We start from the raw sequence: 13,633 nt of genomic DNA, 5'->3' as shown, positions 1-13,633 counted from the left end.
CGAGGGAGAAAGCTGGGTAGCAGCTGAGAGGTGGAGGCTAGTGCTTAGCAGACTGTCAAAGAGCCCCAGCAGCCACCCAGAAATGCTGTGATGGGAGCTGTCTGCAGGAACATGGTACCACAGCAGCTCACAGCGCTGACTGTGTTCAGAGAGTTCATGGGTAATTGGAGCCTGGAAGTGGGAGTAGGAGTAGGTGTTGTGTCCTGTGCTGTTCGAATTATGGTTCTTCAAAGCGTGCACCGTTTTCTTCCACACACAATTTTTGGCATGGCAGCGGCAATTAGACTGCTGAAATGTGACAATTAACGGTACATTCATTCACGCTGGCCGTGTTTGGCATCGCGTATTTGATTATTAGTTTGGATCATTCGGTGAGAAGAACAAAGGAAGCTGAGCTAAAGTAACCAGCTGAGAAGCAGGAATGAAAAAGAGCTGCAGTGGAGCTCATTAGCAGTAACAGCATATTCGGAACTAAAAATAGAAATTGACCTCAAACACTAAGTTATAATGCCAACGCTATCTTCGGCTGGTAAAACACAGGATGGAGTGAGCTGAAAGCAAACTGATGCTGATCTTCTTGCCCTCTGGGATGAGCATCAGAGGGGGCAAATTATAGCAAATTGCATGTGCGTGTGTGTGTCTATGTGTGTAGCACATCGACCTGGAGTGATGGAGGAGATCATTCATAACTTAGACTACTGTGATGTCCTGGTGCTGGGGGAGGAGCTGAGCCCAGAGCACGAATCTCTCCAACTGCAACGAAGCGCTCTGCTTGGAAAACACCTTGATGCAACCAACTCCACCTCTGGCATGTCCATATACGGTAGGTTACTGATGCCTTTTTAGCTGGCTCCCATCTACCACTACTACATATACTAGCTGGACAAACCTGTGCTGTCTCTCTCTCCTTCCACAGGCGTGGACTCCATGTCCAACTATGAGCAGGTGATCCGAGAGGTGCGCTACTACAACTGGCATCCCGGGCAGCTAACAGAGAGGCGTTTTCGCCTCACCTGTTCAGAGCTCAACGGACGCTACACCAGCAACGAGTTCAGCCTTGAGGTCAGTGTGAATCACAGATAGGATCCTCTTCATACTTATTTTTGGTATCTATCAAAGTAATCCATATTTAATAAAGAAAAGATTTTAATGAGATGTATTTATATCATATTTGGCCTTTCAGTTCATCCTCTGTCTGATTCAAGCAGTTCTTCTTCTCTCCCTTTAAGATACTGTAGCTTTCTCCTGATTGGCTGCCCCTTGCAAACAGAAGGTTTAGAACAGCACGAGTTGGGTGCCTGAGATAGCCATGTTAATTGTATCCATCACATGGTCTAGATGCCAGGTCTCTCTTGGAAATTAGATTCCAAGAGAGATTTTTGCCTGGATAAATAAAGGCCTAATTAAAAAAATAAATCCCCACTTGTGTCACTTCACAGACCTGAGAGTTGAAAAGTACTAAAATTCAAAAGCGAGGACTAAAGGATTACTTGCATACATTACATTCGCGTCATTATGTGGAAGTATGAACGTCTAACGAGAGTAGCCATCATTAAAAGTATACATAGAAAAGAAGGAAAACCATAATGGATTATTTTAAAATTTGTGTAGTGAATTCACCTGTTGATCATTCTAGAAAAAAAACCTTACGGGAGCATTGTTACTGTCCACTAATGTAGAGATTCCCAAAATATGGACCAGGGAATCTCTGCTTTAGTGAAGGTACTGCAGGTGGGTCACAGCGATGACATGAATTCAGTTTGAAATTACGAGTATAATTACATAATATTTATAAACTTTTATTTATTTATATAAAAAGTTAAAACTGGAGTTAATTAATAGGAGGTGGATAGTTTGTGAATTTACTGCTCTTGTACTGAAGTTTGTGTCCCATCAGCCTTGTATGTGACTGGAAAGCATTAGCAGTTTATAGCCAACAGCCTGTGCTGTTCATGTATTTTGAATAAAATGGAAATGCATCACTTTCTCGTGTATTTTAATTAGAATGAAGGTCGGGTAGGCCCCATGAGATTTTCAGGTTTTTAAGTGTGTCGTGGCATTCTGGGACTTTGGGAATGTGTTGAGAATAGCTGAAACTATTTGTTTAGACGGAAATTGAATCTCCAGTTAGTTTGATAATCACCTGAGAATTTTGCTATACATTATAATCCCTTTTCATATAAACCCTCCATGTTTCCTATCCATGTGGTGGTCAAGGCTCTATTGATCATGGTAGCCGCATCAACATACTATTTTCTGCCACACATTTACGCCTACAATGGAGGGAGAAACTATAAAGTTTGGGTGACCAGTGTAGCCACGTTTGCCATTTTTTAATCGGGATATTGAAGGTTGAAATAAACTAGAATTATCTTTTAAAGCAATATGCCAAACATTAACAAGTTCTTGCAGTCCAGATGTAAGGACTTTCTTCTGTTTTTCATCAAATGACAGTTTAATTTGTTTTTACACAACTGTGTGAAAATTTGCATTCAGTTTTTATGATGTAAAGACAATGACTAGTTCATTAATCAAAAGCAAACTGTATGATTGTTAAAATTTATATTTTAAGTGTATGAAAAATTGTTTTTAATGGGCTGGCCTATTAATTATTCAGGTTAATGCATTTATACCCAGTGCTTTTAATTTTACTCAGCCCGCCCACTCCCAGACAAGCTTCACGTATTTCTAAAAGGCAATGTAAGAAGATGTAACTGACAAGCAGCTTGAATAAAACAGATGTACATTGTGCTCAAAAATCATTAATATCACTAAGTGCCACTAGAGATCGTGTTGCTTTTTACTACCAAGTGAAGCAAAGTGCTTGAACTGGCAAAGTGACTGAGCTGACTCAGCTCAGGTCTCCACTTTAACTTTCAGGGCGAATTTAAAAAGAACCTCGATAAGCCTTCCAGCTGTGCCACTTCAGCCTCTTAGTAGCAAAATACCCTCTAAAATACCCAGGCTGGAAAAAGAGTTAAACATGTCTAAAGAGGCCTCAGTGCAACTTTGAACACCAAAGTCAGAGTAGGCCTCACATTAACACACTCACACACACACACACACCTGTTCTTTGTGCATCTGTCCCTACTCTGAGAAAGGTTTGACTTATTGATCCATCCCTGGTGTTCACACTCAAGTATTGATTTGGTTCTGTCTCCTAAAATATACGAGCATAAATTTTCTTCCACATTTATTCCATTTTCATTTTTCACTGATTATAATATCAGTCGTTAGAGTTGAGGCTTTTTTGGTTGTGCGGGTAAACATTGAATGTTGTAAAATGTTTATTTTGATGGCCGTACTTTCTAAAATCTTCGCTCCTGCTTCATGTGTCCTCAACCAAGGTGAGCATCCTGCACAGTGGAGAAACGCGGGAACACGTCAATCACGTGGTAGCTCCACCTCCGTACGTGCAGGTGGTCCACCATCCGTCCATGATCCAGGATCTGTACCCCGTCCACAGCTCGGGTAAGAAAAAAGCAACTGGGGTGGATTGTTTACATTTTTTTTAACATCACCTTCAGCCAGGATAGATTATGATTATTAATACATCATTGGTGCGATAGACAGGAAGACAGTTTTATTTTTAATATAAACCAGAGTTATGGTGTCATTAGCATCAGAAACAACCTGTTAAAGCAATTCTAGGCCAGTGAAAAAGCTGAAATGGATTAAGGTAAAAAGCAAAAGGTCCAAAGTGAAAGAAACATTTTAGGTCACCAAAAACTGAAACATCTTATTTTATTACATGAAATCTCTGCCTGCCCGTGAACTCCTCCTAGATCATCAGGAGTTGAGCAACCATACTTGGCACCTGTTGGGTTTTAACTATGTCAGATGTTAGAAAAACATCAGGTTGCCTAGCAACCACCTACCAGAGCATTTATGTACCTATAACAACTTATAAAATCACCATTTTGATTTCATAACAGTAAAATCTAATTTGTATATAATACATCTGATTTACGCATGTTATATATTAATCCTATCATGTTGCCGGGCAACCACCATCCAAATGACCAGGTGTACCTTTTATACACCTGTAAGGCCTCATGAAAGCATCCTGTCATTTCAATTTTATGACAGTACCATCTCATTTATATCCACAAAAGCTGCCACCAACTTTATATGACCCATATAAACATCTCCAACCCATATATGATCAAGTATATTGATAAGTATAAGTTTGCCAACAGCACAGACAGACCAAACAGTACTGTAGTATGGGCATGTACCAGTAAACTAAATTTCATACCGAACAGGACTTGAAAGTAGCTGTAGAAGTAAATGAATCCCTGAAGATTATTGTAGCCAGCTGCTATAGGTTAAGCTGTTAGTTACAAAGCCCTCTGCATGCACAAATGCAATGTTTGAACAGACTGTCTTACTACACATTCTGAGTTATCACTCTATTGCAGGTATTAGTACTCTATAGTGAATAAAGGACAGTTGAAGACAGACTGTGGTTGTTAGGGGTTCATTCTGAAGCTACATAGAGTCTGCTTCAATAATATTGAGGTTTAACACTCCTGGAACAAAAACTCAAAAGAAATGTGGAGTGGCTAAATGGGTCATGTGGTGAGTATCTGTGAATGCAGGTATGTGGTGGAGATGTTTAAAAGAAAGAAAACCAAAGAAAACCAAACAAATCAGCCTGTTTTAACAATGTCTGTCTGTCTGTCTTCTACACAAAACGAGAAAAAGGAAGAGCAGACCAGGCAAAGTGGGCGAGGTCATCACAGCACAGTATTTAATAATAATAATGGATTGCATTTATATAGCACTTTTCAAGACCCTCAAAGCACTTTGCAGTTCCACTATTCATTCACTCTCACATTCACACACTGGTGGAGGCAGCTACAGTTGTAGCCACAGCTGCCCTGGGGCAGACTGACAGAAGCGAGGCTGCCATATCGCGCCATCGGCCCCTCTGGCCATCACCAGTAGGCGGTAGGTGAAGTGTCTTGCCCAAGGACATAACGGCCGAGACTCGAACCAGCAACCTTCCGGTTACAAGGCGAACTCCCAACTCTTTGAGCCACGATCGCCCTTTTCACCGTAACTGTGCAACAAATAGTAGGAAAAGAGAGAAACTCCTCAAACGCCAAATAAATTCAGGGACTCAAACGCGGTCTTTCTATGACAAAGATGAGCATTATCAGCCACTGTAGCTGGCACACGTGGCAGCGCAGGAACTTCAAATAGAGCTCCACACATTGATAGGGAAATTAGTCACTAAGAGACATTTTTAATTAAACTACCCTGCAGAAATAGTTTGGCATTAGTTACCCTGACTCCTGCCCTCATATTGCAGTGTTAATGACCGAAGTATAGCACAGATCCTGGAGGGGGGCACAGAGCGCTGCTTAAATGATCTTACACACAAAGCGTTCATCGTGTGGGGTTTGCAGTGATAGAAATTAGTATTTCCACAAAACGGGTAATGCAGTGAGATAGAAAGAAAGTCAAAGAAGCAAGAAGGTTCTGAGTAAAGTTCATGAAATATTGTTTGAGAGCAAAAACATTTTTGACAGTTGTCAAGTCATTTTGAGACATGAAAAAAAGGAAATCAATAAAGGTAAAGCATTATAAACAAGTCAGAGCTACAAAGCTTAAAGTTATAATACAGAACTAAAAAGTATTAGGAGTCGTGGATTAGTTGCATACATGACTGCTCAGCTTAAAAAATGGGAAAATTCAAATGTGGAAAAAGTGTCGACGTAAACTTGACAAAACACTGCCTCTCAAAGGAAACCATGAGAGACGGAGGGTGAAATGCTGAGACTCAGACTCAGGAGCCTCTGCTGTGCCTGTAAAGAGTTTTTCTGTCAGCCATCCATCCCAGTGTAAACATGGCGAGATCCAAGGGAACGCTCCGTTCCGCTTTCTAGTTTGTTTATCGCAGCGCTCATCAGACTGCTGCTTTCCTACTCTGCGCCTCTCCGTGATTGAGGCCCTCCCAAATGATGCAGCAGGCTTCTTACCCTCCTCCTGAGCACATGAGTGATCTGAAGTAAAAAAAAAAAAAAACATGGAGAGGAGGAGAGACATTGGTCTTAATCTAACACATGAGATTTAATTATTCATCACACTCTAATGGATTCTACTTAGAGTCCTGGAGAGTTCAGTGGCCGATGCTGTTAACGGCTCAGAGAGTTGGAGGGTGTGTGTGAAAAGGAGGTCAGGGGAGCGCAGAGGGAGGTGGATGGTGGGCAATCGCCGAGCCATACGTGGCAAATAAAATGTTTCAATACATTTTTACACCTGTGATGCGGTTTTGTCTAATGTTTCAGACGGCCTGACGTATGTAGAGTATTAGCAAACGGCAAGATGTGTGTCACATGGTGTGCGTACAGACACACAAGTTACATGAAGGTTCAAGAAGATGTGAAGATCAAAGGCCGTGGATTTAATGTGAAAATCTAGGAGCTAGAGCGAATCAAATGATCAATTGAAGAGTCCTCTGTGAGCCTCAACCTCGTTAAGCAAGCAAGCATGCACGCACACACACACACACAGGAGGGACTCATGGGGAGAGGGCAGGCGCAGAGATGTCGTGTTAGTTCAGTAGGCTCGAGATCAGAGTGGATGAAATAAACATTTTAGTTCAAGAGAAATCCCTCGGTCTGTGTTGTGGGTATGGTACTAAAAGGGTCTATGATATATCTGTGCAGTCATGTGCTGCATACAGGCCAGATCTAAATGTGTTTAAAGCTGGTGGGGGGGCAGAGCCACTAAACACATGAGGAGTAGGGGGAGCTGCAGGATGACAACTGAGTTTTTAAATTTGGTCTTTTTGAAGTTTGTTTTCATGTTCTAACAATTCCCTTTTAAACACAAAAACCACAATTTTAAACCATATTTGTATGAATCCAAGCCAGCATATCCAATTTAACTGGATATTTAAACAGCAAGCAACTAGCAGAGCTTTCTTCTGTTTAGTGGCAGCAAAGAGAAACGTTTCATGTGTTGATCATATGGAGGAAAAATTGAATTAAAATTTTAATATTTCACCCACTTTTTCACCCAGTAAGTGGCCATATTTAGGCTACAAGGTGTAGCACCAGCTGGTACCCCCATAAACTATTTGGGTGCAGCACAGAGACTTGCTAATTAGTTTGAACAGACTATCAAATTTCAGCCGAATTTCATGCACCAAAACTGGAGCACAAAGTGCACTTATGTCCCATATTATTGAAGTGAAGAGGCATCAGCAGCGCAAACACAGTTCCGTGACTTGAACTAGCAGATGTGAGGGCTGGCAGAAAGCTGTCCAAACCTGTCAATCGATTGACTTTTTATGCTTTAAGCCTTTTTAAGCCTTTTTTATGCTTTTTAAGGCTTTTTAAGGCTTTTTAAGGCTTAACAAAATCCAAACAGGTTAGTTATAAAAAATGTAACCTGCCATAAGGTTTCCTTCAGCCTGAACAGTCTTGCTAAAGTCAACAAGACAGTTCAGCCTGTAGACATGATAACTTTATAAACAGTTAAAATGGGAGTCTGTAGAGACTTGCTCCTATTTGGAGCCTGCCTCCAGTGACCATTTAAAGCACTACAGTTTTTTGTCTCTTACCATTTCTGCTTTCTATCTTTTAGCCCTAGATGTTGCAGTCTGTTTTCACTATGCACTGCTGTACAAAATCTTTGTATTTTGCTAGGAAAATATCGTTTGTTCTGTTCTCTATAAAGATGATCCCACACTGCTTAAATAATGTTAAGGTCCGGACTCTGGGGAGGCCAGTCCATGACTGATAGTGTCACATTGTGTTTTTTCTAAACAGATGTGCTTTTAGTGCAATGGACATTTGACTTCCTGCTCCGAACAATGGCAGAACCTCCACCATCTTTTTCAGATGGCTGTAGACAGTCAATGTTGGATTGTCCTAATTTGCACATATTGACAGCATTTTGAACCAGAAGTTGGCCTCATCAGACGTGTTGCTACTGATTTTCAGTCCAGTTCTTGTGTAATCTGGCGTATCTCAGCCTTTTCTCTTTTTTTCCCTTCCTTAAGAATAGCTTCTTGACAGCCATCCTTCCACTGGGACCATTTCTCACGAGCCTTCAGTGAACAGTGTCAGAATCAGAGTCCAGATACATCTCTCAGGTCCGGTGTCAGGTCTTTGTTGGATTTCTTCCTTTTCCATAAGGATGTGACTTTCAGATACTGATCATCTGCTGCTGTAGTTTTTAAAGCCTGCCACTTCTTTTGTCCTCTGCTTATCCAGTTTCCTCAAATTTCTTTAAGGACACACTGCACACCGTGCCGAGATATGCCAAGTTTCCAGCTAATAGCTCTTTGGGAATCACACTGTGAAAACTGTGTTATCTTTGTTAGTTTTCATAGATTCAGATAAAGAAAAGTGACAAAATGATGTCTTTTTGTAACAAGCTGCTAGTTACGAAGTGTCTAAAGATACGGTTTAGAATGAATGCTTTGATAGGTGTAGACACAACATTGGTTTATTTATCCTTTGAGTCTGGTGCCTTTTTATGCTTGAATGATTCATATGTCAGTGTTAAGTGGCTTAAAAAAACAAGCCAACATTTCTCTGAAAATGATCAGATGCAAGGACTGAAAAGGCCAACATCCAAAGAAAAACTTTGAAAGACCTACAGAGATCCTGGATAGCTGTTGCCTAAGACCACTAAAGAAATTACAATAACATTTGGCTCCTTTGGGTGGGATGTTGGGTTGCGTACTGATGCAGGCACAGATTAGTAATATGGTGAGATGCTACCTAAGATGTCTGGAGCTTTCTCATCAAGGACCATAGTACAGTACCTCTCAAGGTCTCCAGCATTCAGCTGGTTGTTCTGGGTATTTTGTGCCCGTGGACGTGAAAGAATAAACCGATTCAGTACATGCTGAAGATTTTCTGACCAAACAGAATTATGCTGATTTTCTAGGTACAGAGTGACACACTGTTGTGCTTTGGCATTATTATAGTCATTAAATCCCTGATCTCCTTTCATTTGGTTCTCAGGTGTACCGAGTGCTGCCACCGTGGTAATAGTAATGTGTATCGCTGCCCTGGTGGTGGTTGTAGTGTTGGGCATTTACCGCATCCACCTGACCCACCAGCAGGAGGTGAAGTTGGCAGATGCGGCTAAAGAGGCAGACGTGACCTGGGACGAGTCTGCTCTGACGATCACAGTGAATCCGATGGAGGTAGGAGGGAGGGAACTTCAGGAATTAAAAGGATGCTGTCAGGGAGGGAGCATAGGAGCTACCAACAGTGGACCGTGTGTAGTGGGATACTATCCCATTTCTATTTAAGGATAGAAACAAAGGATTGATCCAAATACCAATACCAGCAATTGGTATCAATGTTGTCAATATTTGGATCAATCCGCCCATCTTTAATGTCTCCTTTGTATTAAACCAGTCAAAGGAAGAATTACTGACATTTCTTGTTTCTTGCTTACTGTCTGATGATTACGTTTGTGAAACTTTGCAAATATTTTTTACCACAGAAGTTGGAGGAGCCTCAGGCTGCAGAGGAGGAAGCCAGCGAGGAGGAGGAAGACGAAGAGGAGGAGGAGGAAGACGACGACGAGGACGACATCACCAGCGCTGAGTCAGATGACAGCGAGGAGGAAATAGACGTCCAGCTACCCAGGATGCAACGCTCGACCAAGAAAGGCCAAAATTGGGACAAAACAACAATATCCTATTGAAACATACACACGTACATACACCCTCACACACACACACACACACTCTACAACACATCTATACTCAGATCACATGGCTGAAACAAAAAGACTATGATGCTGATGCTCTAAAAATAAGGTAATATCTCCCCCTACTGGAAGACAACACTTAACCACACACAGACACACACACAGTTACACACACACACACACACACAGTGCAGTGATTTAACCTTAGCCTTGTCACAGAACCTCCTGTTTTATACAGCTGATAAGAGATAATATGACTCTAAAAGTGCTCCTCAATCACATACTTTCGTTGTTCTTAGACGAAGAGATCACCAAATTTAGTTCATTCCCAGAGAGATGTCCCATGAATTATCTCTCTCCCATTCCAATGCAATCTTTAGTGAACTCGAGCTGTAGGAGAAGCCTTTTGTCAGTGAAACCCTGCATCATGCATTCAGTTTGATGAGTCAAATTTCACAGTAAGATTTCTGATGTCCCACATAAGAATCAAAATGCAAAACCTCCTTTATTTAGGAAAACTCAATTGCAAAAGTAAAGAAACTGACTATTTTTTGGTTTGTATACTTCATGTTATTTATCAGTCTTTATTCTGGCCTATGTGGCAAAGCCAGGTAATTTTACAGAAATAGCATATTTTAAATGGTACTCAAAAACAAATAGAACAAAAAAAAGGGAAAAAAAGATGATCAATGTGCTGTCACAGACGTCATGTTGAACTAGCCGACAGGGCCTGTGTTCTGGGTTTTTGGGAAAGACAGAGGAGTCTCCTTGTACATTTTTATACGCTCCTTTCTTGTAAATATTGAGTATAGTAGGTGACCCCGACCCACTGAGTCAGCCCCACATTGTCTAACCAGAGACCTTCCTCTCCACCTGTACACAACACACCTCTTCATATGTATGTACACGCCCTAATCCCTTAGCCTGCAGGAGTCTTTCCAGAGCCGAGCCCCAGATCCTGCCTGCGTGTTTTTAGCTCAGTGTTCAGATCATTCTGGCTAATGGCAAACTTGGGTTTGCTCTCGCGGATGTGCTACTGCCTTTCAAATAGGTGGGTTATTAAAAGCTGCACTAGGTGAGATTTTTTATTTAAAAAAAGAGAAGAGCCTCTCATTAAACAACAGCAGAAACTCAGTGATAGAGTTTTGATTTAAAGTCAAAAATTCCAGCTGTAAAACACACAATCCTTGGTGTGGAAGCTAGCTTAATGGAATGAAATGTTAGCCGCTAGCTAGTGATTTCAAAAAGGGAAAAACTAAGCTAAAAGTGTACTTGGACTTATAAGGTGAATGTAATACAAATCTAAATAAATTAAACTGTTGCTTCATGTCTGCTGGGTGTGTAGATAGTCAGCAGTTAGCCAACACATTAGCCATATCAATTGTGAGTTTCACATCTTGCAGAACTTATCTTGGTACAGCTTTTACTTTGTTACCCATCAAACTACTTTGTAGCTCTAAGGTATTGATCATATTTGGCAGAAATTTCAAACCTTCAGAAACCTTCAACAGTGACCAGGCCAATAAATAGTCAAGCTCTCACATTATGCATTTAAAGACACTTTATTGTGGCCTAATGGCCTAAACTAGAAAACACAGCCTTCCTAACTGGATTGCTAGTGTCTACAGAGACATCAGATACACACTGCAAAAAAATAAATAACAAATTTAAAATAGAAGAGGAACTTCTCCAAACTTCTAACTTTGAAAAAAAAACAACGCAGCATTAATGGAAGAAATTTAGGTCTAGAGACTGATGTCACATTACATAAATCCCACCTCATTAGTCAACCCTTGAGGCCGCCGGATTGTGAAGTCGCCTCGTGCAACTTTTAAGAGGACAGAGAGTGGAATGCATTTGGCAGTGTCACGTTTGACGCGATCAGAAAACCCAGTCGTGTTTTTTTTTTTCCCACTTTGAAATGAAGGGGCATTAATCACTGTAGCCATCCTCAATTCAGCTTGTCTGTAGTGTTTGGCAGCAAGAACCACAAATGACCAATGAAATGATGTTTTTGTCACAAGAAAGCTTGTGCGCTATATGCCAGAAATCGATAAAGGGTTCGGTTAATGTCATAAACACTGGAAAATCTCCTCCTCTAACCTAGTGAGCCTTTGCCAGCTGTCCTGTGGGTATAACTGGGAGAACCTGTTGTATGTGTATACTGTAGCTCTACTGTATGTTCATCTAAAGATCTCATATGTTGTTTAAGAGTTTTCCTCATCTACTGTGACACCTGGTCTTGTGACGCCACTTCCCTTCCTGCACACACCCCTCCTCCTCCCCCCTTGACATCTTTGGTGGATTTTGCATCAGCCCTAATGTTGTCCTGACATTTGTTTTAGAAGAGGACGGTGAAATTAACATCGAAACCTTGTATAATGTGTAAAAGTTTCTTTCTTTTTTTTAGTTTTTTTTTTCTCTGGACTCTTTGGTCTGTTTTCCTTTGGAATGGTCACTACAGCACTTTCTGTAAATTGGCCAATAAAAACTTGTTTTGGAATCTAGCTGTGGGGTCTGTATTTGTGTGACAGTGTGAGTGTTTCTGTGTAGCCAGTAATACATTTTGTGTAACTGCATCCTCTTTGGAGCTCATAATCCTCTTGTGGAAACTGTATGTGAGCAATATCAATTGAATTATGCAAAAAGAACAGTTGTGCACTGTACTAAAAATTAAGTTAAAAACTATTTAAAGGGACTTTTTGTAATCAACTTCTGCACAGTTCAAAAGCTTCATCACCAGGTGGCACGTATGTATGCTGCTGCATTTAAAATTGTAATCTCTCTTTTTAGCTAGCCCTATTTCCTCTAGATGCTCTGCCTTTTTGCCTAGCCATTAGAAATTACATTGTGTGTGCTTAATGACTCTTCTGTGAAGGCTTTCCACAGGTTTTAGGGGTGTGTTTATGGGAAATTTCAACCGTTCTTCCAGCAGTGCATTTGTGAGGAGTGCAAGAATAATTGATCCCAAAGGTGTTCTATCAGGGTTGAGGTCAGGTCTCTGTGCAGGCCAGTCAGGTTCTTCCACAGCAACTCAGCCATCCATCTCTTTATGGACTTTGCTTTGTGCACTGGTGTGCATCCATGTTGGAACAGGATGGGACCATCCCCAAACTGTTCCCATGAAGTTGGGAGCATAAAATTGGCCAAAATGTCTTGGTATGCTGAAGCATTAAGAATTCCTTTTCACTGGAAGTAAAGGGCTGAGCCCAGACCATAATATGTCCTTTACCAAACAGTGCAGTCGGACATTTACTGGTCTCGTGGAAACCATCAAACCCAGAATCATTCATCGGATTGCCAGATGGAGAGGCGTGATTCGTTACTCCAGAGAACACGTCTCCAGTGCTCTAGATTCCAGTGGTGCCTTGCTTCACACCCCTGCAGCCCACGCTTTACATTGTAGTTGGGGATGTAAGGGTTGGCTGCAGCTGCTCAGCAAATGAAACCTATGCCATGAAGCTCTCTGTGCACCATTCTTGAGCTCATCTGAAGGCCACATGAAGTTTGGAGGTTTGTAGCGATTGACTCTGCAGAAAGTTGCCGACCTCTGCCCACTCTGCACCTCAGCATCTGCTGACTCGTGGCCACCAATTGGCTGAGTTGCTGTTGTTCCCAATTGCTTCTACTTTGTTATAATACCACTAACAGCTGACTGTGGAATATTTAGTAGTGAGGACACGGTACCACGCTGGAATTCACTGAGCTCCTGAGAGCGAGCTGTTCTTTCACACTTGTTTGTAGAAGCAGTTTGCCTGCCTGTGTGCTTGATTTTATACACCTGTGATTGGAACATCTGAATTCAATGATTTTGGATGTGTGAGTGAAGACTTTTGGCAATGTAGTGTCCTCAGCACAGCACAGACATTTTGGACAGTGGGTGTTTCTTTGCATCCTGCTGACAGCTCTAGTTAATTTAGGAAGTTTTCAAGTACAAGAATTC

The 13,633-nt window shown here is 41.3% G+C and overlaps 1 protein-coding gene across 1 annotated transcript in view; it reads left to right on the top strand.

Annotated features, from left to right (window-relative positions):
- LOC102783717 (calsyntenin-2-like) overlaps nt 1–12,186 on the top strand; it is a 321,541-nt gene extending 309,355 nt beyond the window's left edge. Inside the window, exons 13-17 of the mRNA XM_087850771.1 lie at nt 653–823; nt 917–1,062; nt 3,348–3,471; nt 8,991–9,175; nt 9,481–12,186. Of these exons, the coding sequence (XP_087706897.1) occupies nt 653–823; nt 917–1,062; nt 3,348–3,471; nt 8,991–9,175; nt 9,481–9,684 (830 nt within the window). The 3' untranslated portion in view covers nt 9,685–12,186. The remainder of the gene's footprint in view (nt 1–652; nt 824–916; nt 1,063–3,347; nt 3,472–8,990; nt 9,176–9,480) is intronic.
- The last annotated feature ends 1,447 nt before the right edge of the window (nt 12,187–13,633 follow it).

This window comes from Neolamprologus brichardi, chromosome 14 (assembly GCF_056152115.1).
Source record: "Neolamprologus brichardi isolate AB-2024 chromosome 14, ASM5615211v1, whole genome shotgun sequence".
Lineage (NCBI taxonomy): Eukaryota > Metazoa > Chordata > Actinopteri > Cichliformes > Cichlidae > Neolamprologus > Neolamprologus brichardi.
The sequence above is the reverse complement of the archived record's forward strand: the minus strand, read 5'-3'. Positions and strand labels throughout refer to the sequence as shown.